The 25002-nt window shown below is 34.9% G+C and overlaps 1 protein-coding gene and 3 long non-coding RNA genes across 4 annotated transcripts; 3 read left to right on the forward strand and 1 right to left on the reverse strand.

Annotated features, from left to right (window-relative positions):
- Nucleotides 1-8221: 8221 nt before the first annotated feature.
- On the forward strand, nucleotides 8222-18050 carry LOC127902503 (uncharacterized). Its single transcript, XR_008054863.1, has 3 exons — nucleotides 8222-9092; nucleotides 9705-9769; nucleotides 18039-18050. It is a non-coding gene; the product is annotated as an uncharacterized LOC127902503 (long non-coding RNA).
- On the forward strand, nucleotides 9789-10715 carry LOC127902505 (uncharacterized). Its single transcript, XR_008054865.1, has 3 exons — nucleotides 9789-10361; nucleotides 10480-10581; nucleotides 10693-10715. It is a non-coding gene; the product is annotated as an uncharacterized LOC127902505 (long non-coding RNA).
- Nucleotides 10736-11244, forward strand: LOC127902502 (uncharacterized). The gene is made up of 2 exons (XR_008054862.1): nucleotides 10736-10792; nucleotides 10927-11244. It is a non-coding gene; the product is annotated as an uncharacterized LOC127902502 (long non-coding RNA).
- Nucleotides 12145-24752, reverse strand: LOC127902486 (uncharacterized). Its single transcript, XM_052441628.1, has 2 exons — nucleotides 24350-24752; nucleotides 12145-12818 (listed from the first exon to the last, which is right to left on the reverse strand). The coding sequence occupies exons 1-2, from the start codon at nucleotides 24731-24733 to the stop codon at nucleotides 12177-12179; spliced, it is 1026 nt and encodes a 341-aa protein (XP_052297588.1). The 5' UTR covers nucleotides 24734-24752; the 3' UTR covers nucleotides 12145-12176.
- Between the last annotated feature and the right edge of the window lie 250 nt (nucleotides 24753-25002).

A 25002-nucleotide genomic window follows, 5' to 3' on the forward strand; every position in this document is an offset into this window, starting at 1 on the left:
TGCTTTTTCTGGCTTCTGGCCTCTACGGATCAGGATGTTTTGGTCTCTAGCTAACCATCGTGTATGAAGAAATTGTTGTGCAGCAGAAGCGACAATTGTTGTGGTATGATACCATTTGTGCGCAAATGTGGAATTAATACACACCAAATATTTACAAAAAAATAAAAGACACAAGAATTTTACGTGATTCGGCAATGAAGCCTACGTCCATGGAAATAAGAGAGAATAATTGTTTTACTAACAATTAATAGAGTACAAATTTGAGTAGCTAATCCTCATTTCCCAAATACCCAAATATCATAGATACTATAGTATAAATAATTTGTTGTGAAGCATTCACCTTGTAGCGCTTTAATCCATAATCTAAAGTTTGTATGTTTGTTAGGATTTCTATTATTGACGTTACTAAATCAATAAAATTATAATTTATTCTTATGGAATGAAACATCAGGAAAGGACCTCTGATGTTTATTATAACAAAAAAGAGTAGTCCATAAATCTATTTATTATTTTATTTATTCAATACAAATCACCAACTTTACAAATGGTAAAAATCACACAATGCACAAGCAAAAATTTAGAATTACTTTTTTTTTTAATTCTCTCTGAGTCTCTCTCTCTCTCTCTATAAAAAAGAATTAATAAGAACAATTTTAATGAGTAAAAGATCATGGTTAACTGCAGAGGAATTTGTGAGTAAGAAGTTTTGCGAGTAAAAAGCTGAAAAGGGCAATAACAATGAATTGCAAAAGAAGAAGACTTAAATCAAGCACCCCTTTTATACCCGATTTTGAAGATTTAATTTTGAAGGTCGTCAATCAAGAACAAAGACAAAGCTTTAATAAAGCATGCAGTGAGATAAAAGAAATGGATTGGGTAAAATACATTAAAAAGTTTGTTCAACCCAATTAAATTGAAGAAAGCACTAGTTTATGGCTCTACGTTTCATATTTTCCAATGAAATAATTAAGTTGAAGTTTCTAACGAATAAATACCTGTTGTGCTTGAATATGCATTACTTGTATCCTGTGAAATTGAAAAGAATATTGATTTACAAAGTTTATTAGTATTAGTAGGGAAAAGCTTTATAAGATGCCTGATAAAAGATGCAGCAAAAGCTTGAATGAAGAATGACATTTTAGAGAGAAACTAAAATGTTATTTCATTTATTCGGTCCACAAATGATGCTTCGTTATTACTAGTTCCAAATGGACATTATTTACAAATCGTTCTTGTATTTAACAGAAAAATGAAAACTCCTCATCATAGAAAACTGCATGAACTAATCTTCAATTTGATTATGATAAAATAATAAATTTCATTAATAGATGATGTGTACGTTAATGTTAGGGATTTGACCCGGTGATGATATATTTACTAAACGCTTTAAGAAGAACAAGAATTAATGAGTTAAAAATAAATAAATAAAGAGTAGATGAAAAGAATGTTATTTGCAATCACCAAACCGAAGAATAGGGGAATGATTGATAGGTATAGAACATGTATACGTATATGCTTGATCTTTAAGAAGATCAAGAAACCCCACATTGTTTGTGTTAAGCCGATTCCTGGAGAAAGCCCAACCCCGCTGCTTTTTTGTTATTTCACTTGTCTATCAACAAATGATGGTTGGTTATAAGTTCCACGTGGCCATTGTTTACAAAATTATTTCATGTTTGACAGAAACATGAAAGCTCATCATCGTACAAATTTGCATGAATAAATCTTCAATTTGATTATTATAAAATAAATTATCCCATTCATTGATCGTGGGTATGTTAAATTTTTAACACTAGGAACTCTTAGGTTGTGCTTGACACGTAGAATTGAATTGGGCTAATTATTAAGATTGGACTGGATTAAGTTAGATTAGATTAAACTAGATTATATTATATACTATATTATGTTTGGTACAATATGGAATTAGACAATGTTAAATCATATTTAAATACAAAAAAAAGTTATGAATATTTAAAAGTAATAATTAATTTAATTTAAAGATAATTAACAATAGCATTAAATATGTAGTAAATTAGTTATTGGGTAGTCATATTCATAATAAACAAATATAAATTAATAAAACTATTTAATTATTTAATTAATTTTTATCGGATATTTTAGATATATTTTATTTTATCAAAAAGTTAGCAAATAATGTATGTACAAAATTAATTATTTATTTGTATTATTAATTTCTATGATTATTTTTAATATTACATTGTTGATTATTGAATTTAATACAATCAATTATTGTAACAAATTATTAAATAGTTAATTTTGTTGGAGTAAAGTACCAATGTAATTAGACTATAAAAACAAAATAAAAAATAAATTCATGTAAATTATGAATAAAATAATAAATTAAGTAATTAAATTTTAGGTTTCAAATAAAAAATAGTATTATTTATGAAAGAAACATGAACAAAATTTTTTTCTCTTATTCTAATCCCATCTAAATCCACTTATAAATTGGGATTGTTAATCCCATGATTTAAGCCCTAAATTTAAATTTAGTCCTCCCTAATCCAATCCAAGCAGAATAGCCAAACATGGGATAAAATATTTAATACCAAAGTTAATCTAATCACATATTTAATCCTAACTCCCAAACATGCACTTAGTAACCATTTTCGGTCACGTTCACATAAACATTGACTGACAATTATAAAGTGTTTGATGAATACTTACTTCTGTGGTTTGAAATATAAGATGATTTTATCAACTATTATTTGATACACATATGGCACCTTGACTAATTTTGTCAAAAAAATTATTTAAAAGTCATATTTACCATACAGTAATAGAAAATGCGACGATAACTGGAATATTATGAAGTCAAAATTGAGAACAATATTAAATTATGAATTCTTTATGTGTTTACTCGAATACATGACGGTATTTAGTTCAATGAACACAGATTCAAAATCCAAATGATTGAATAGTTGTATGAGTTCAAATTCAGTATTTAATTACTATATAATTATACATAAATGTGGATTTTGCAAGCTTGAACCCATGTATGTTAGCCCATTTCGGCCCAATAAACATATTGTTCTGGATGATAATAATATCGGGGGATCTCTGATGCTTCTTTATTTTAACATAAATTTTGTTCTTAACTCTACAACTATGCATTATTTAGACAAATTTTTGCAATCACCAAACAGTAAAACAGAGGAGCCCGTTTCTAAAACAGGAGTAGGTGTTTTGTCCGAGCGTACTGTTGATGTTGAAATCTAGTCGCCCTTTGCCCGACCAGATGGGATCACCAACGAGTGTGTTGACAATGAAGAAGAGGTTGTGCTCCACCAGCTGTAGCAATTGCCCGAGCTCCTAGGAACCAAATCACTCTTCCTCTTCTTTCCAAACCTGCATTCACAGAAACAAATCAGAGACGCCGGTAGTTTTTCCGGTGTAAACCCTCCGATGCTTAAGTCAGGACACGGAATTTACGGGAAAACTGTATGATTTATGTTCACACACATTCATTGTGATGTTCTTAAGATAAAATGTATTTAAGGTGGCTATGTAACAATGCCTGGAGTCAATTTGATAGAGTTTCCCCTCTCTCTCTTTTTGTCTCTCCCCCTCTTCATTGATTTCTCCGTTTTTATAGGCAATCATCCCACTTTTTCAGGGTATTTTCCATGCACGTCATATTCGGGTGGTTAAGGGCCTTAATGGGTCTTCAACAATCGAACGTGGGTAATCGTGGGGTGTCTTGTTTTCCCAGCGGGTTGGGGTGTGGCGAAATTGTCGTGTGTTTGTGAGATCACGTCCTCTCTTTGAGTGACAAGTACCTGGTCGGTATGAACTTCTGGCCGGTATCATTTCTAGTCAGATCGTGCCCATAAAAAACACACTACCAAGAGTTTGCTCGTAACATTCAGTCGGGGAGATTCATCCCCGAGTAAGAAATGGGGAGATGTCTGATTGGTACTTTTTATTACTCAACACCAGTCCCCTAGTTTCTAGTATTACGAGTGAAACGAGTTAAGACTAGAAACTAAGAATTGAATATGGCCACCTCCGGGTAGCATCCTCCCGGTCCTTGCTTTATTTTGATGGATCTGAGGTGATGTTTTCTGTCTAGAGGGTTTCTGGCCTAGGTATGGGCATATGTGAGCATCTCCACTATGCAGTAGGGCTGACATCTTGTCATGTCATCTTAAATGCAAATGACGTGGCACTTTCTACCCTCTGCGTTTGAAATTTGAAACCGCGGCTTATCTGTCCTCGATACGTGACGATTGAACTAACACCCACGTGACTTAAACGCCTCTATTCTCTCTCTCGCATAAAATCCCTAATTTGAAAGCTTTCTTGCGTTTCACTTTTCGTCATTCTGCCATAAGGCAACTCATTTTCTTGAGTCAAAAGCGTTTTCTACGTCGGAGATTTTCTTTTGCTTGGCTCTCTCACCATCACGGCAATGCCACTAGTGCTGACTTCTTCCAAGTATCGCCCTTAACCCCCTCTATGGTTGTTGTTGTTCGGGTTTTGTACTGTTCTTTTTGTTGAAAAGTCAAAGAGTGTTTTCAAATTAGTTGAAAAAGAAAAGTGAGCCACATGCATTGCTTTTGTTTTTTCAAAGTCGGCACCAAAACTGTAAGCTGTAAAATATTTGGCATTTGACAATCCTGCACCAAATGAAGAAAAATGGAAAAGTTAGCAAAATTTGTCAAATTGACAGAGATGAAGATTGACAAATTGCAGAGGGATTAGGTGGAATAGTGTAAGCTTGAAGCCTATAAATTGAAGCCATTTCTTCATTCTAAAGTATCCCCAAAAATTTGTTAAGCTTATTAGTTTTTAAGCTTTTGAGAGTTCTGAGAGTGTGAGCAATTGGAGAGTGTGTGTGAGAGTACTGGGTGTATTTGGGTTCTAGGAAAGTAAGATTTCTTTACTCAAATTTGTACTCAAATAATTGTTACTATTACAATTATTTTTCTCTTGCTCCGGTGGATGTAGGTTTAATTACCGAACCACGTAAATTTTGTGTCCATTATTTTTCTATAATTATTTGGTGCGCTTGATTTCGCATTCCGCGCTCAATAAGTGGTATTAGAGCCGACGGTTCGTACTTGGGGGGATATGGTACTGTTCACATATACGGTACTATTCCAGTATACTATATTGTTCATATATAGTACTGTTCACGAATACGGTGGAGACAACCATTTGTACTTGGGAGACAGTCTATTGTAAGTAGTGTGTATTTTTTAATGTCTCGGAAAGTTCTGACAACAAAGGCGATAAGAGTCTAAGGATTCTGGTTTTTAATTGGGACCGAGTTCCCGTCCAGCCTCCTAGGAACTTTCCTAGTGCATTTATTCACGCGAAATTAACATCATAGAGGCTGTTTTTCAAGTGGAAATAGTTCCTTGACAAAATGGTAGAAGGTGAAACTTCCACAATTAGGGAGAGATCTACCGAGACTATTTCAGGAGACACTTCAGGTGGGAGGCGAGATTTGTCAAATCGCTATTCAACACATGTTATAGAAGGCCAGAAGATCAATGTTGAAAAGTTTGATGGGAAAATCAACTTCGGCATGTGGAGGCGCGAAGTTATGGATACCCTTATTCAAATCGATCTCGATGTTGTTCTGAAAAATAAAAGACACTTGTATAATGAAGAAATTTGGGATCGTATGAACGAGAAAGCTTGTGGTCAGATCAGATCTTGTTTGACCAAGGAGGTGAAATACTTGGTGAAAGATGAGGAGTGTGCGGTGACTTTGTGTACATTGGAGGAGAAGTACTTGCTGAAAAGTCCTGAAAATCGTCTTAATGCAATGAGCCAAGTATATGGCTTTCGAATGAAGCCTGGGGTGTCAATGCAGGATCATGTCTCAAGATTTGAAAAGTTACTTGCTGATTTGAAGAATTTTGATGAAGATATTCAGGATAAAGTCAAGGCTATAATTTTGTTACACTCACTACCAGAGGAATATAGCCATTTTGTGACTACCTTAATATATGGGAAAAGCGTGATCATCTTCAAACATGTTTGCATGGCATTGACTAACTTAGAGATTCGGAATAATAATAAAAATTCTGAACGAGCATCGTCTGAAGCTTTGGTGAGCAGAGATTGGGCGATGGAGAAAAAGAAAAAGGGTGGTGGAAAGAATTCTCGATCCAAATCGAGAAGCAGAAATATAGCTGGAGACGAGTGTGCCTTTTGTCAGGAAAAGGGTCATTGGAGGAAATATTGTCCAAAGGCTCAAAAGAGAGATGGGAAGAAACCAGCAGCAGCAAACATGGCACGGAAAGATGAAGATTCTAATTATTCACTAAGTATTACTCCTGCAACATACGTGGCTAGTTCAAGTGAGTGGATACTTGATACTGGAGCAACCTATAATTTGTGTCCTATTAAGGAATGGTTTACGGATTTTCGTAATCTGGAATCCGGTGCAGTTGTGATGGGGAATGATCAACCGTGTCGTACAATGGGGATAGGAACAATTCGGCTCAAAATGTTTGATGGAATGGTCAGAGAACTCAAAGAGGTTAGATTTATTCCAACTTTAAAGAAAAATCTAATTTCTGTGGGTGCTTTAGGAAATAAAAGCTACAAGGTTACCATTGAAGATGGTATAATAAAGTTTGCACATGGGGCTATGGTGATTCTGCAAGGGGTTTAGCGTCACAATCTGTACTATTTGAAGGGAGGTACAACTGATGAAGCAAATGTTGTTGAGGCGCATAGTGACACCACCAAGCTATGGCATGTACAACTGGGACATGCTGGCGAGAAGTCTTTGTAAACTCTAATGAGGCACGAACTCTTAAAAGGTACCAAAACCTATAAATTAAATTTCTATGAGCATTGTGTAGTGGGCAAGAAAACAAGGGTCAAGTTTGGTACAGCTAATCACGATACTCGTGAGATCCTTGAATATGTTCATAGTGATGTATGAGGACCAACTAAGACTGCATCAATTGGTGGAAGCCATTATTTTGTTACATTTGTTGATGATTTCTCTATACGTGTGTGGGTGTACACTATGCGAGCAAATGATGAGGTTCTAGAGATTTTCGTGAAATGGAAGAAATTGGTGGAGACTTAAACTGGCAGAAAAATCAAAGTATTACAATCTAATAATGGGGGTGAATATACTTCTGATCTATTCTTGCAAGTATGCCAGAACGAGGGTATTAAAAGACATTTCACGGTGAGACATACTCCGCAACAGAACAGTATGGTTGAGCGTATGAATCGTACTTTACTGGAGAAAGTATGGTGTATGTTATCTAATGCTGGTTTAGATAAAAAGTTTTGGGCTGAAGCTATGAGCTACGCAAGTCACTTGGTAAACTGGTTGCCTTCTGCTGTAATTGGAGGTAAAATTCCTATGGAAATGTGGTCTGGAAAGCATGCACAAGACTATGATTCCCTTCGTATATTCGGGTATCCAGCTTATTATCATGTCAAAGATGGTAAACTGGATCCTCGTGCTAGAAAAGCTATCTTTGTGGGATTCAAAGGTGGAGTAAAGGGCTTCAAGCTTTGGGATCTCAAAGACAAAAATTTTGTGTAGCAGAAATGTCACATTTGATGAAGCTTCAATGATGAAAGCTTCAAGTTCTCAGCAGGTGGAGAACAAGACCAAAGAGGTATTGTAGCGGGTGGAGTTTGATGCAACTCCATATGTACCAATTAGTTCTACATTAAAGAAAGGTTCAACTATGGAGGTGACACCTAGAGTTGAAGAAGAGGTTGTTTCTTCTGATGTCCCACAAAATGAAGAAACAATTGATGATGTAGATAATGATGATTTTATAGCAACAAGGAGACCAAGAAGAGAGATAAAAAACCCTGATGGCTTACTAAAGATATGGTGGTAGCCTATGCACTTCCAGTTATTGATGATGACATCTCCAACACTTTCGGTGAAGCATTACGCAGCAGTGAAAGTGATCAGTGGAAGTTAGTCATGGAGGAAGAGATGAAATCTCTCCATCAAAACCAGACTTGGGAACTTGTAAAGTTACCAAAAAGGAAAAGGGCTATTGGCAATAAATGGGTCTACACCAAAAAGTAAGGATCTCCGAATCAATCAACTCCTCGATACAAGGCAAGGCTCGTGGCAAAAGGTTTTGCTCAAAAGGAAGGTATTGACTATAATGAAGTTTTCTCTCCAGTTGTAAAACATACTTCCATTCGTATCCTACTTGCCTTAGTTGCAGAATATGAGTTAGAGTTGGTGCTTTCTAAAGATTATTACAAACTTTTGTTGCTTAAGTATATGAAGAATGCGGAAATGAAAATAGCTTTTGAAGTTTGATGGATTGCTTCATTAATAAAGAAAGACTAGGACTCATTTTTATAACTTTTCTCCACTTAGCTAATGGTATTTGATGAAGACAAAATAGATGTAGCTATCTGTATTTTTTGTTGCTGAACTATAGATCAATTGACGGTTGAAGTTAGTTATATTAATTTGTTGTACTAGAATTAAAGCTCGTATCTTAGCCATTTCATGAAGTGTCAAATACGTTCTTTCCTTTTTTTTTTTTTCAAAACATGTTACACTTTTGAAGTCACTATTACATAAAAGAGTGTTCTAAAACAGGAGAAGGCGTGCTGCCTGAAATTACCTGTTTCCTAGCAAATCTAGCTGGTTTGCGAATTAGATTTTAACAAGTCTCTTGGCAAGGTTTGCTAGTAATGTGTTCAAATTATTCTATTTAATTTTACTGTCTGTACCCTAATAATTCTTGGTTTGCACCATTGCATTGTTCCATAATCTCTGTGCGTTGGCTTATAAAGGCCAGCAAGGCTGATCATTTGTCGAATAGTTATTTCCATGAAATTCCTATCAATTTGACTCAGTATTTAGAGGTCTTCAAGAGGGCAGTGTATTAGACATGGATTTCTACCTCTTTTGGTTGTACAATTGTTGTATTTCTTGGCCATCAGATCTTTTTTATGTACCTTTCTCAAAGTTCATGCCGCACGTACACCGTTTTTCATGTTTTGTGCAGGCGGGATTGTAGTCTTCTGTATCGCAGCTTAGTTGAAGAGGTAGATGGTCATACGGCTATTCTCTATCATAGGCTTCAGCTGGACTGGTTTCCAATGTAATAGTCTCTTGATTCAATCATCTCATTTATGCTTTGGTCAGAATAGAACATTTATTGTTTTCTTCTTTCCCCTTCCTCTCTTCTGATATATGTGAGGAAATTACCTAAAATTTCTGTATCCCAATGTAATTGTTGAAATTCAGAAATAAAATAAATACACCGTCTTGTTTTTCCCTCGGTTCAGTCCTAAGTTCTCTTTGGGCCTTCTGCAAGTTTTTAAACATACTGTGACAGTAAAAAATCTAGTGATTGAGATCATTTTGATGAATTTAATTTTAATTCTTAGCTGATACTTTTTCTCGAATTGTTTTTCTTATGTTTCCTCAATATGACTTAAATATAGGGCTTAGTTTGGTTTAGAAGTTCGTCTAAAACCTTCTCCTTGATTCCAAAAAAATTCTCTAGAAAGGTCTCAGATGGATTTTAGGGGAGTTCTGTGGCAAATTTGAAAAGTTCAGGGGAAGGGTCTAATGAATTTTAAAACCACATGGGTTATCTGTTTTATTCAGAGGATAGTGGAATTCCCTGAAATTTATCATTTTTATTTAAATAATCTTCCTACTTTCCTCTGCGGAATTTATTTATATATATGAATTCATTTGATTGCAGGTTTGTTTGGCCCCGCGGCCTTTGTTAAGTGCGTTATTGGCGTTGAAATGACGCTGCGAGTTATGGTAAGGTTCTTGCTTTCACATTTTATTTTGCGCTGTTATGGGTTAATATGTTTCTGTTGGGTGGCCATTTTAAGTCATATTTTGACGTGTTACTGTATTTTCTTCGGTCCTTTTATAGGGAACACACACATACACGTATGTAGAGTCACCTTTTAATGAGGGATCTACCATTTTAATAAAATGAGGAATGAGCTAAAAGATAAAAATTCACGAACTCCAATGCAATAAGTGTGTGTGCGTGTGTACACCTTTTCTAACTCTTGTTCTTAGTTAGATATTTTTTGGGATTTCAGGCAAATGAAAAAAGAGATTAAGAGAATGATTTCAAGAGAACAGTTGGATGATAACTTAAATATTCATTTTTATATATTTTGTTAAAGTCCTCTTTAATGGATTTCTATGGAATTAATCTTTTATTTTTTCAATTAGTTGCAGCCCTAGAGGAAAAGCTGGGTGATCAAATTGATTTATCTTGTTTTTTTCGAGCAATCTGCAACACAATGACCGTGATAATGCTTGTGACCTCTGGAAACTTTCTGATGGAAATAACTTCAGAGTTCGTAGCAAGCATTTTTGTTATGACAAAACAAAGGTTCCGGCCAATTTTGGTTGTTTCTTATGGTATTTATATATCCGACATATTCTAGTTCGACATGTAACGATGTAGTTTGGTTGGTTCTTCTTGCTCTTTGTGCAATTTGTAACCGCAGATACGTGTGGGAAAACATTTAATGGATCTTGTTGCTGTTGATTGGTTCAAAGACACAAAGAGAATGGACCATGTAGCTAGGCGTCAAGGCTGTGCTGCACAAGTACTTAGAAGTAAATGCTCTTCGAATTCCTATAGTACATGGGATGTGTTCCCTTTCAAATAGCTTGTTCAATACCATTAACATGGTTTAACATTGTTCATCTTTCAGTAGATTGATGTTGACATGTTCTTCTAGTGTTGCTAATGGAGTTTTGGGCCTTGTAATTGGTGTAATTACGGCATTGGTGGTTGACATGGCTTTCCTTGTGCAGGTATGTATGATTGTTTTTTCCCCCCACTTCTAAATGACACAAGGGAAAAGACATGATTTTGAGATATTGTACTGCAATTTGCATATTTGCATACTTGAATGTTCTCAGAATGGTATAATGCTTCGTGTATGCAGGCAAATACTACAGATGAATTACCGTAGCGGCTGATTGGAGCTGTACGTGTTTCTTATATAGAACTCAAGTCTGCTATTATCCCAAAGTTGGAACCAGAGACATCATCATGACTGTGGTTTCATTTCAGCTCAACTGTTTTTTTTTTGTTTAATTGAAAAAAAAAATCATTTGTTTTAGGTATATGTACATGTATTTTGATCCCGTTTTCATTGTAATTTCTCATTTACTTTGAAAGAAAGTCATTGGTGTTTTCGAATGGGAATTTTGCATTAAAAAATAAAGAATACTTAATAGGAAATTTCATAATTCTTTAGTTACTATTTTTGGAATGAGTGTAATAGTATTAAAGTTGGTTTCTACTCGCAAACAAGTGAACTACTCGATCCCCAACTGTGACCGCGCTAATTGTCATTGTTTAATAGCTACTACTTTTAAAACTCAACAACTAACAAAAATACTAATAAAAAAACGATTTTCTTATGATGCTGTGCTAATTGTCATTGTTTAATAGCTACTACTTTTAAAACTCAACAACTAACAAAAATACTATAACATGGTCTTGACTTCACGAAATTCTTTTAATTTAAAGTGTGTTGGTCTGAGAAAGCCAGTTTGACGGATTAATTCCTTTTAATAATGGTCGAGTTAATTTTACTATACTCATAAAACTATTCTTATTCTGATAATGCCACAAATGTTATGTTGTGTTCTTCAGCTAATGATCTTCTATCAGGACTGGTTAGAAATCAAATGCTTAAAATACCAATTGAGTGAATAATGAAGAAGTTTAAACAGTATCTAATTGAAAATTGCATGAAGCGTGAAACATCAATTCAAGTCCTTCCTTAAACGGAGAATGCATCAAACAAATCCAAAAATGACTAAAAAGTTGTAAATGCGTGTAGAAACCAAATTATTCAAGTACCGGAGAACGAGCAAGTTGAATCATGTACAAGAGGTTGGCCTAGTTCCAGATAGCTTCTTCACTGTACCTGAAGGGTTGGCTCAGTCTTTTCTTTAAAATTCTGCACATTTTGTAATTACTCATGTAAGCAAGCATACATTACAATCATAATAATAATAAAGCAAGAGTAATGATATGACCACAACCTCTTGTGCACAAATAATATTGTACAAACTAATATGACATAATATGATTGATTAAACAAAAACATAACATAACCCTCATAATTTATTTATTATTATTTTATATTTTCAATCAAGCAATCATATTATGCCACGTTAATAGCTATAGAAATAATTTGCTAGATAGTGCCAACACTTCATTGATACTCACCATTTCATTGAACAATTTTTTTATGGTGTCATTGAGGTTTCCTTCCCAACATCCTTCATCATCACCATCTTCTTCTTCGGTGGGTTTCACTTTGTTTAGCTTTGGTGCGTCTACGACTCCTTGAGAGAAAATCTTCATTGTTGGGCACTGTCTCACAACTACGTGTTCCAAGGACGGGAACTCAAGAGCGTAATTACCCAAACAAAAGCTTGTTAGGCTTGGCAAACAATCAAGTCCCAAGCACTCCAATTTCCTGAAAACAATGCAATCTTCCGCTTCTTCTCCAACCTGCGACTGTATAATTTCTTCCATCATTTTGCAATCAGTTATCTTCATTCTTTCAAGATTCACTAGACTTTCAGATGTTGAGAGCGTCAATAAATTTATCAACCCATGACACTTCGATACTTCCAGAGTCGCAAGATTTTCCAAGTGCCACGAAGTTGGTACTAATTTCTGCAACTTACTACATTCAAATATTTCTAGACTTTTCAAGTTTGCAAACACTTTGTTGGATTCGGCATTTTCCTTCCAGAGATGCTGCACTTTGTGTAATCCAGACAGCTTTAAAAATATCAATTGAGGGAATGCAACCTGAAAATCAACAAAATTAAGTTGTAAATGAAAATATGTATCTAATCTCTGCAGTCTTCCCCTGCATATTTTATGGACAAGATTAATCACGACATTTTATATTTTTTTCCAAATTAGTATGCTTTGCAGTAGGATCCCAAATATAAGTATCAAATCGATTACCCTTTGAAACACATAAATGAAATCTGATCCTAAATCCAATATGAATTAGCTAGGAAAACAGAGATGTAACACGCATAATCGATATAGTTCATCACCTCCTGTCACTAGGCATCTAATTAATTTGAGACATTTTTATAATCCATACTATAAAGTTAGTTAATAACTACGGTTATATTGTTAAATTAGATATAAATTAAGACGACGTGCAAAAAGATGAGTCATTAAATTTGATTTGATTCTAATGAAATTACATCTGTGCGAATGAAAGTGAAGGGAAAAATAATAATAATGATTACCTTTTCATCGAAGAGATGTATTTGATTAGCTACCAAGAGGTTCTCTTCTGATTTTAATTTTTGAGCTTCCTTATTATCTGTTGTCATGTATAGTACAAATGTAGAATTGGATGTGAATGTTTCCATATCAGGGCAATTCTCAATAATTAGATATTCCAACTTAGGCAGTTCAATTATATTCCCAGTGAAGTTGCAGAATCTTTTGAGTTTTGGAAGGTCAATGAGCCTTAGCTCGGAAAGCTTAGGAAACAGGGGGCCTATATGTTCTTTGTCAGCACTTAGCTCTTCCAAATGAAGCACCTCTTCTAGCGAATCACAATTCCTCACTTCCAGCCATGCCAAATTGTTCAAGCACCATAGCAGATTGGCAGGAATAGCACTCGACATATTCGTGCAGTCATCCACCACCAGCTGTGCTAAATTGTTGAAGAAGCTGACAGGCAGTGCTTGGCCATGCCATATTTCTTGCAAACGTGGAAAATGCGAGAGTTGCAAATACTTTATGTCACGAAATCCAATCTGCACAAACCAAAACAATTGCACTGGATATATACAATTTTTTTTCTTTTTGAAAGGCATTAGATATATATAGACATTAAACTTACATGTTTTGTGTTTTAACTTCTAAAACTATATATACAAGGCAGGTGTATATGTTTAAATGTGCAAGTGCAAAGGAGATGCATGAACAATTTGGGTGAATCGATTAACACATACCATCTTTTTGTAACATATGTTTAAATGTGCGAGTGCAAGGGAGATGCATGAGCAATTTTGATGAATCGATTCACACATACCATTTCTTTGTAACACTTTTGTATAGTGGAATTAAGATTGCCTACCCGATGGTACAATTCACCCTCTTCCTTTACAAGTCACTTGCACTTTGTGCAGCTTTGGTGTGGAATTCAATAGTGTAATTCTCCAAACAAAAGCTGGTAAGCCTTGGTAAATAATCAAGTATCAAAACTTTTAATTTGCTGAAAGCAATGCGATTCTCCTTCACTTCTTGTCCAACATGTCCTACGATTTCTTCTAATTTTGGGCAACCCGATACTTTAAGATTCACCAGACTACTAGGAATTCCAACCTGAAAATAAGCAAAAGTGTGTGCATGTGTGTGTGTATATTAAAAAAGTAAAAATGTAAGAATATCATTCAACTAGGTTCAAAGTATGTTTAATCATACAATTATACGTTTTATAAACATAACAAACCATGAAATGTCTACTAGATAATTTTTTGTTAAACAAAAAAAGCAACAAGATAAATAAATAAATAAAAGCCAGATAAACAAAGATAATAAAAATGCATTTACACTATTTAGTATTAGGAACATAGAAAGAATTTAAGGCAATTTCTAAATATTTTAGACTTATTTTGCATCTTGATGCCAGTTTTTAAGCATAAATTTGCAAATTCAACTATTCCTTTTTTTTAAAAAAAAAAACTCAACCATTTTTCCCTTTTACCGACTTTACTCTCCAAACCACTGGAAAAATAACTGCCTTCTACTGGTCTGTCTAAGCCGGTTAAATGAAGCGGAGGATCCAATCTACCTGCACTAGTTTGAATTACCCAAATAAATTGTTGATTTGATGCTTCTAAAACATTGGAAAGGCTGAATACTCATCCAAGGTGGGACCCACTTTGGTACCAAATTATATGAATACTCTACGTGATTTCAAATCCAACCATTAAACGATCTCATTTTCAGTCATGTTAGAACTCTGCTGGTTGGTTCTCGTCTCACGATCATGAAACACTGAACCGACCAATTTGTAAAATTGTTCAGGTAACAATGGGCCCACTTCCCAAACTGGCTTTCCCATTTGATTGGCTAAATAATTAATAAATGGTCCCTCAAGATCATTACATGTGTTAGAACATCAACGCCATCGATCCCTTCACTTCCTTCATGCAGTGTGGTTGATCACCGGGTTCTAGTGGACCTATTTTCCCTGAACCGGGTGCACTCCGCAGAAGTGGTGGACCACTAGGAAGGGGCCCACAAGACATACGTCTAAGATTCGATTCAAATAAAGTCGTATCCTCAGGTACCCCAGGAAGTAAATAGGCCTCCCCTGATTTGACATCTTTGATGCGAGCCTGCCACATGGCACACTCTACAACTGTTCAACTAAAATTAATAATACTGTTCTAATTAATTACTAGATAAGCAAATAGTCATAGACAAATCTATCCCTAATCCCACATTTACAAAAGAAAGAATTGAAATGAGTTTATGTGGCTTTGAACCCAAGCCCTCAAGCCTAGTGGCTGGATCTTGACCACTTTGACATAATTATTATAACAATTTTGTTTTTCATATTTCACGAAGCATCTTTTGTTATATAATATATAATGAGGAAGATAAGTTGATGGAGAAGGGTTTTACTTTTACTAGTAGATGAGATTTAAATTAAGAAGGTTAGTTTTAGATAGTTAAATTTCCTTAGACGATTATTCATGTGAGATGTTTAACATATACTTCAGTTAGTCGGTGCCTAACAATTCTTGTGATACATGAAACCAACCAATATGAAAACCACATGAAGTTGGTAGGATTAGATTAATTTAAATGAAAATAAAAATTAGTTTATGCTATTTATTAATCTTATACTGTTGAAAATTGAAAGTTAATTCTTTAGCCTGTCAATTGGTTCATGACATAATTAAAATATTCAAGTAAATAAATTTATCGTTTAACATTAATTTTTCATGTGGTAAAACCAATACTAATTATAGAGTGGAGAGAATAATCTGTAGGGTATACCCCCACCTTTTATTTCATTTCATTTAAAAAAAAAAAGAGAGAGAAAAGTAAAGGCTTGTTCAACATTCAACTCGAAAACGACATACAAATACCGCATAGAAGGTTTTCGTCACGAGATATTTTTGGGCTGAGACAACACTTGTATAACAGAGCATACAGCTTGGATGACGGTGAGAATAAGAAGGAAAACGGCACCGCAGACCGAAATGCCAGCCCATGGAGTATTGAAGTAATTTTTTTCACAATTCAAAGGAGGTTTTGGAACTTACCACAAGGCTGAGTATTTCAACAGTTATGGATGACATAATCCAGCTAAGCAGAAGCTGATCTTGGCGTTTCCACACAGCATATTCTGGATTATCATGACCTTCAGAGATTGATGAAGTGCCTTCAGATCCAGGTGAAAGAAATTGATCAGGACATAGCTTTGATCCATCGATATAAGACTCAAGTCCATTGCCTCGAACTGAAGAGAGCACCTGCTGTTTCCATATCGTGTAATTTGTACGATCTAATTTGACTGGTGTAGTGAAGGTGAAAGAAGCTATGGCACTGGTATTAGATTGTGAATTTGAGTTCGTTAGAGCCATTGGATCTAGCTCTGATACCAAGTTAAAGAAGCTTTTCCTGTTTGTTTACTCAGAAAGTGAAGGAAAAATACAGAGAAAATTATGTAGCTAGAATGAATCTAAAACCATCTTATTAATCTATATTTGGTTCAATATACAACAGTATTTATACTACTCACTGGAACCTTCTATATGAAACAAACACGTGAACTCAATACAGCTCAGCTTAACAAACTTTTAGCGGGAAATAACTAAACAGAGCAACGCTTGAATAACAACTTGCTAACGGCTTGCCAGCGTGGCTGCTGACTCAGCAGTTGACTAATCATACTCTTAACAAAAATCACCAAACAGAAAAACAGGGGAATGAAAGGATAGCCTCCGTTTATCCTCTGTTCTGTTTTCATTGTTATTAAACAGGGGAATGAGAAAAGAGAGCCCCCGTTTCTTCTCTTTTTTGATTTTTTTAATTACTAAACTGGGGAATGCACGGATCACCTCTTGTTGCAAGCGCAAATTTTTGTTTCTACTTTAGTACCTTCTAAATGCTGCATGCATTAAAATTATTCTTACATATGCTAGCATAATAGCTACTGTACATGTAAGTTCCTGATAAATCCAAATAACATAATAATTTTAATAGTTCAAATTTAGAATTTAATTATATATATTTATATAAATCCAATGTGCATATTGGATATTGCATTGTTGTAATTCACATTTTTTGCATGCTGCAATGATCTCAAAACGGTAAAATGCTTCGTGTGTCTCTTCTTTATGTTTCTCGTTTCTGTGCAGGCAAATCCTTCATTGCATAGTACTCTTCAGGTTGTCCAAAGACGGCATACAATTAGGTATCATTGCCTTCAGGCTTCAGTGATGGGTTGTACCTTCAAACTTCATGTTCTTTTTTTCTCCCTGTTGAATTTGTTTTCCACTCTTTCTCGATTTTAAGCGATGAATCACGCAGTGGTCATGGATCGTACGCCAGAGTTTCGGAAGTACCCCTTGTTTTATTAAGAAATGCAGTTTATTGTAATTGTAACAAATTCACTAGGGACGGTTTTGAAGTTAGTCTAAAGCCTTCCCCTTGATTCTAACAAATTCACTGGGGAAGGTTTCATATGGATTTTGGGGGAGCTCTATGGCCAATTTTAAAAGTTCAGGCGGGATCAAATGAATTTCAAAACTGCATGGGTTATCTATTTCAGTCAGAGGATAGTGGAATTCCCTGAAATTTATCCTTTTTATTAAATTAATCTTCCTCCTTTCCTCTGTGGACCTTTGCTATTTGTGTTATTGGCGTCGAAATGACGATGGGAATTATGGTAAGGTTCTTGCTTCCCCACTTCTTGAAATTAAATATATCTTTTCTAGCACTAGAAATTTCCACATGCTGTGTTTTGTTATTGTGCAGTTGTGTTATTTCGTTGTAGGGAGGATGAGAACTGTGGTCCACAACCAGGGTATGTACGAGCTCAAGTGGAGAGTCAGTTTTCTATCCTTCGGTTGATGTAGAGAATTAACAAGTGACCAACTCATGCCAAATTGCACCACTTGCTCACTGTATTCTGATTTCTCAGGTGGAGGATTCGACATTTCCCCATTAAGAACCTCGAAATGGTAGGCCCAGAACACAGGTTCAGCATCTTATGCAGGTTGACCTAAAGGGTGACTTGTTGGTCATGTGTCAATATTTCGGCAACACTGTCTTCTTAGTTAAATAGGGTTGCTGGTAAGTTACCTGTTTTTCACATTTATTTTTTGCCGTTGTAGATTATATGGTTCTGCTGGGAGGCCATTTTAAGTCATGCTTTGCGTGTTACTGTATTTTCTGTCACTCTTTTTCTAAGGAATATACACATGCACACGCATATATATAAAGACACCTTTTTAATGCGGGATCTATCATTTTAATAAAATGAGGAATAAGCTAAAAGAACGAAATGTAGTAACTCCAATGAGATATACACGTGGATGTACCTTTTCTTTTCTTTTAGCTTTAGTATAAGACAGTAAATGAAATAAATGATAATGGAACTTGGTTCGGAGTAGCGGTGTATTTTTCAGAGGATTTATAAGATAGTAAGTGAAATATATAATAAAAAGGCTGCTGTTCAGGCTCATTTAATAGATCAAACTGCTAGAAAAGTGGTCTAGTTAAACACAATTTTCAGAGGATTTTTTTAGGGTTTATTTATTAATTTTTTGTTTCTTTCCAATACAAACACTTTATTTGAGTTATGTTGTTTACTTCTTATGACAGGTCTTCGCGAATGGTTTGCCAAACAGATGAAATGAGTGCTCATCCGAGAATCCCTGTCATGGTCAATATGGCCTCAGCTTCTGTTTCTTCATATAAGAACCAAAACCTGCAAGACTCATCTATTCATTTGAGCTCATCTCTTGATCAGTTAATTGCTGCAGGCAGACACTCTGTGATGATGGATGAATACTCTGAGGAGGATGAAGAATTTCAATTAGCTGAGTCTGAACAAGAGGTTTGATTTACGCTTGAATCCTCATCCTTTTCAAGTAACTTCTTGCATAACTCTTGTTCTTATAAATTTTTCTTGGGATTTCAGGCAAATGAAAAAAAGATTGAGAATGATTTCAAGAGAACAGGTGGATGATAACTTATATATTCATTTTTATATATTTAGTTAATGTACTCATTAATGGATTTCTATGGACTTAAAATCTTTTTTTTTTTCAATTACTTGCAGTCCTAGAGGAAGAGCAAGCTGGTCAATTTGATTTATCTTGTTTTTCGGGCATCTGCGACACGATGACCGTGATAATGCTCGTGACTGCAGGAAACTTTCTGATGGAAACAACTTCAGAGTTCGTAGCAAGCATTTTTGTTATGACAAAACAAAGGTTCCGCCGTGTTAAGATAATAGAATTAGTTAAGATGGTTTAGTTAGTTAAGCTCAGTTAATTTGATTAAGCAAGTTTGTTATTAATGCTGACTTGGCAGCTGAGCTGCAGGAAGGTTGTTATGCTGTTAGCTCAAGCTTAAACAACATTTAGAAGATTCGAAATGCTTGTATATATACATCCTTGTAAAACCATTCAAATTAATGAAATGATTCAGATTCATTTTCTCTTGTTATTTTCTCTCTGTTTTTTTCTGTAACTTTCTTAGAAACCAAACAAATACTTTACAGTTTCACATTGTATCAGAGCTTAACTAAAAGCAAAAATGGCGTTCTCAAGCTCAAATCCAAACACAACAATCTCTGTTTCTTCATTCACTTTCACTTCTCCTATTAAGCTTGATCGATTGAACTACACAATCTGGAAATCTCAGATTCTCTCTTCAGTACGTGCAAATGGTCTTAAAGATCATTTTGATAGCTCTAAATCATGTCCAGATCAATTTCTTCAAAGTGAATCTGAGAACTCTGAAGTTGAAACTCAAACAAATCCAGCATTCACTGCTTGGAAAAGAAAGGATCAAATGCTGCTGAGCTGGATGCTGTCTTCCATAAATCTCGAGATCCTTAGCCTTGTGGTAAACTCTGACACTTCACTTGAACTTTGGACTAGTCTTGAGCAACAATTTGGATCTGAAACCTTTGCTAAAAAGGTTCATCTTAAGATGATGCTTAACAATCTTAGAAAAGGTTCAATGTCTATGACTGAATTCTTTGGAAAGCTGAAAACAATAACTGATGATTTAGCTATAGCTGGAAGCCCTGTTAGCTCTCTAGATTTTATTACACATCTTATCTCAGGGCTAAGCCAACCATACTACCCTGTGGTTGTGTATATTGAAGCAAATCTAGCAAAAATGACTGTTAATGAAGCTTATTCAATGCTTTTAACTCATGAAGCTAGACTAGAAGCACATCAGTCAAATGCTAGCAAGGAAACTAAATTGACTTATGCTGCAAATGTTGCTCAAACTGGAACTAATACTAAGTTTGGAGGACAGAATAATGCTAACTAGATTAGGAATGTCAATAATAATAATGGTGGCAGAGGAGCCTTTGGTAGAGGTTTTTCACAAGGCCTGGAAATTGGAATGGTGGTTGGAATAATAATGCTCAGTCTGGAAATTATCAAGGCAGAGGAGGATATGGTGTTAACAATGCCAATAATTTTGGTGCTAATAATGGAAATTTTGGTGGCTTCACTAATGGAAAAGGTGCTTTAGATCCAAATGGAACTGCTGTAATATGTCAAATATGCTTTAAGCCAAAGCATACTACAGCTGAATGCAGGAACATGTTCAACAAAGAATTTGTGCCTTATTACAATCCATATTCAGGCTATAATTCATATAAGAATTCTGGACCAAGAGCTTTTTATCCAAATTCAACACTAAGAGCTGCTTTCCTAGCAACCTCTGAAGGTGACATGGCTAATCAAAGGCTGGTATGTTGACAGTGGGGCAACACATCACCTCACCAACAATTTGCAGAACTTGAACCTTGGAAGAGAATATTCAGGTAATCAGTTACTGCATGTTGGTAATGGCCAAGGTCTGAATATTACACACATTGGATATACTTGTCTTCTCACTTCTTGTGATTCTTTTCTGCATTTACAAGATATCTTGTGTGTACCTCATCTCACCAAAAATCTCATAAGCATTTCCAAATTACTTGAAGATACCAATTTAATTATTGAGTTTGTTGCCAATATGTGTTTTATTAAGGACAAGAGGAAGGGAGTGCATCTGGCTCAAGGGATTGCTAGAGGAGGACTGTATAAGTTGCTGTCTAAGGATGATTTTCTATCCAGCTCATGTGTCACCAATCATAATCCCAGTTCTATGCTTTCTGTTTTTAACCAGTCAACTTGTAAACTTTCTGGTTTGTCTTTGAATAAAGATTGTACTCAAACAAGTAATCCTCAGAGTCATTTGAGCACTTTTAATCCAATTATGTTTGCTAATGTGTTACACCAAAGATTTGGTCATCCTAACAAACATGCATTAAAAAGCATATTATCCTCTCTTGCACTTCCTGCATCTATACATGATTTTTGTGATGTTTGTCAGTATGGTAAAATGCATCAACTATCCTTCTACTCCACAGGCATAAAAACAAAAGCTCCCTTAGAACTTGTACATACTGATCTTTGGGGTTCAGTATCCATACCATCACTAAATGGATATAGATATTACATTAGTTTTGTGGATGATTACAGCAGATACTGCTGGATTTTTCCATTAACTCTTAAGTCAGAGGCTTTAGATACATTCAAGTTTTTCAAAATCTTAGTTGAAAAACAACTTGGAACATCTTTGAAGTCTTTACAATCTGACTGGGGAGGGGAGTACAGAAGCTTTGAAAAATTTCTTGAGGCAGAAGGGATACAGTTTAGGCATAGTTGTCCTCATACACATCATCAAAATGGTGTGGTTGAGAGAAAGCATAGGCATGTTGTAGAAATTGGGTTAACACGTTTTGCTCAAGCCAAAATTCCTTCATCCTTTTGGTGGGAGTCATTCCATACAGCTTCCTTTCTCATTAACTGAATGCCAACACCAGTATTGAACAATGTTTCACCTTTTACAAAACTTCATGGTAGATCACCAGATTACAAGTTCCTTAAACATTTGGTTGCTCTTGCTTTCCTCTTCTCAGACCCTACAATAACCATAAACTTAATTTTCATACACAAAAATGCCTAATGATTGGCTATAGTCCTATACACGAGGGATATAAATGCCTGGATTCCACTAGTAAAACATACATTGCTAGACATGTTCAGTTCAATGAATCAGAATTTCCTTACTCTGAACTATTTCCTACAAAATCTGATTCACAATTGTCATCCATCCAACCAAGTTCAGTTTCTTTTTCAAATATTCCCTCCTCTCCAGATGTAGGACCTGCTCGCTTCCCGAGTGGTATCAACCAGTTTCCAACTTTTTGATATACACTAATTGTTATTGTTTAATAGCTACTACTATTAAAACTCAACACCTAACAAAAATACTTAAAAAAAAGATTTTTTCTTATGATGTTGTGAAAAAAATTACGGGTTTACTTCTTTTCACGAGATCTATAACATGGTCTTGACTTCATGAAATTCTTTTAATTTAAAGCGTGCTGGTGTGAGAAGGTCAGTTTGACTGATATAATTTTACTATACTCAAAAATATTCTTATTCTGATAATACCACAAATGTTATGTTGTTTTCTTCGGCTAATGATCTTCTATCAAGAGAGGTTAGAAATCAAATGCTTAAAAAACCAATTGAACGAATAATACAGAAATTTAGGCAGAATTTAATCGAATATTGCATGAAACATGAAACATCAATTCAAGTCCTTTCTTAAACGGATAATGCATCAAACAAAATCCAAAGTGTCTTGCAAGTCTATAGCATGACCAAAAAATTGTAAATATGTAGAACCGAATTATTCAAGTACAGAAGAACGAGCAAGCTAAATCATGTATAAAAGATTGGCCTGGTTCGGGATAGCTTCTTCACTGTACCTGAAGGGTTGGCTCAATCTCATCTTTAGAATTATGCAGATTTTGTAATTACTCGTGTAAGCAAGCATACATTGCCACCATAAGAATAATAAAGCTAGAGTAATGATATGACCACCACCTCTTGTACACAAATAATATTGTATAAATTAATGCGACATAATATGATTGGTTAAACAAAAACATTACATGACCCTCATAATTTATTTATTTATTATTATTATTATATATTTTCAGTTAACCAATCATATTATATCACATTAGTTTCTATAAAATAATTTGCTAAATAGCACCAAAACTTAATTGATACTCACCATTTCATTGAACAATTTTTTTATGGTGTCATTGAGGTTGCCTTCCCAACATTCTTCATCATCATCATATTCTTCGGTGAGTTTCACACTGTTTAGCTTTGGTGTGTCTACGACTCCTTGAGAGAAAATCTTCATCTTTGGGCACTGTCTGACAACTACTTGTATCAAGGATGGGAACTCGAGAGTGTAATTACCCGAACAAAAGCTTGTTAGGCTTGGCAAACAATGAAGTGTCAAGTAGTTCATTTTCTCGAAGACAATGCAGCCTTTCACTTCTTCTCCAACCTGCAATTGTATGATTTCTTCTATCATTTTGCAATCAGCTCCCTTCATTCTTTCAAGAATCACTAGACTTTCAGATGTTGAGAGTGTCAACACATTTATCAACCCATGACATTCCGATATTTCTAGACTTTTCAACTTTGCATTCGGCATTTTCCTTCCAGAGATGCAACACATTGGGTAATCTAGACAGCTTTAACTCCTCCAATTTAGGGAATGCAACCTGAAAATCAACAAAATTAAGTTGTAAATTAAAATATGTATCCAATCTCTGTAGTCTTTCCCTGCATATTTTATGGACAAGACTAATCACGGCATTTTATATTTTTTTTCCAAATTAGTATGCTTTGCAGTAGGATCCCAAATATAAGTATCAAATCGATTACCCTTTGAAACACATAAATGAAATCTAATCCTAAATCCAATATGAATTAACACGCATAATTAATATAGTTCATCACCTCATGTCACTAGGCATCTAATTAATTTGAGACATTTTTATAATTTATACTATAAAGTTAGTTAATAACTGCGGTTATATTGTTAAATCAGATATAAATTAAGACGACGTGCAAAAAGATGAGTCATTAAATTTGATTTGATTCTAATGAAATTACATCTATGCGAACGAAAGTGAAGGGAAAAATAATAATAATAATAATAATAATAATAATCACCTTTTCATCGAAGAGAGGTTGTACTTGATGAGCCAGCAAGAAGTTCTCTTCTGATGTTAATTTTTGAGGTTCCTTGTTATCTGTTGTCACGTGCAGTACAGAGTTGGATATGAATGTTTCCATATCAGGGCAATTCTCAATAGTCAGACTCCACAACATAGGCATTTCAATTATATTCCCAGTGAAGTTGCAGAATCTTTTGAGTTTTGGAAGATCAATGAGCCTTAGGATAAAAAGCCTAGGAAACAAGGGGCCTATATGTTCTTTGTCAGCATTTAGCTCTTCCAAATGAAGCACCTCTTCTAGTGAATCACAATTCCTCACTTCCAGCCATCTCAAATTGCTCAAGCACCGTAGCAGATTGGCAGGAATAGCACTCGACATATTCGCGCAGTCATCCACCACCAGCTTAAATAAATTGTTGAAGAAGCTGACAGGCAGTGCTTGGCCATGCCATATTTCTTTCAAACGTGGAAAATGTGAGAGTTGCAAACGCTCTATGTCACGGAATCCAATCTGCATAAACCAAAACAATTGCACTGGATATATATAAATGTCTTTTTTTGAAAGGCATTATTTATATATACATTAAACTTACATGTTTTGTGTTTTAACTTCTAAAAATATATATGCAAGGCAGGTGTATATATTTA

This window comes from Citrus sinensis, chromosome 5 (assembly GCF_022201045.2).
Source record: "Citrus sinensis cultivar Valencia sweet orange chromosome 5, DVS_A1.0, whole genome shotgun sequence".
NCBI classification, from domain to species: Eukaryota; Viridiplantae; Streptophyta; class Magnoliopsida; order Sapindales; family Rutaceae; genus Citrus; species Citrus sinensis.

Excerpts from the sequence above, each read along its gene's own strand:
- LOC127902486 (XM_052441628.1), bottom strand. The coding sequence starts at position 24,733 with ATGTCGAGTGCTATTCCTGCCAATCTGCTACGGTGCTTGAGCAATTTG. Across the intron at positions 12,819-24,349 it reads AACCTCTCTTCGATGAAAAG|GTTGCATTCCCTCAATTGAT; the intron begins GTGATTATTATT and ends GTTGATTTTCAG.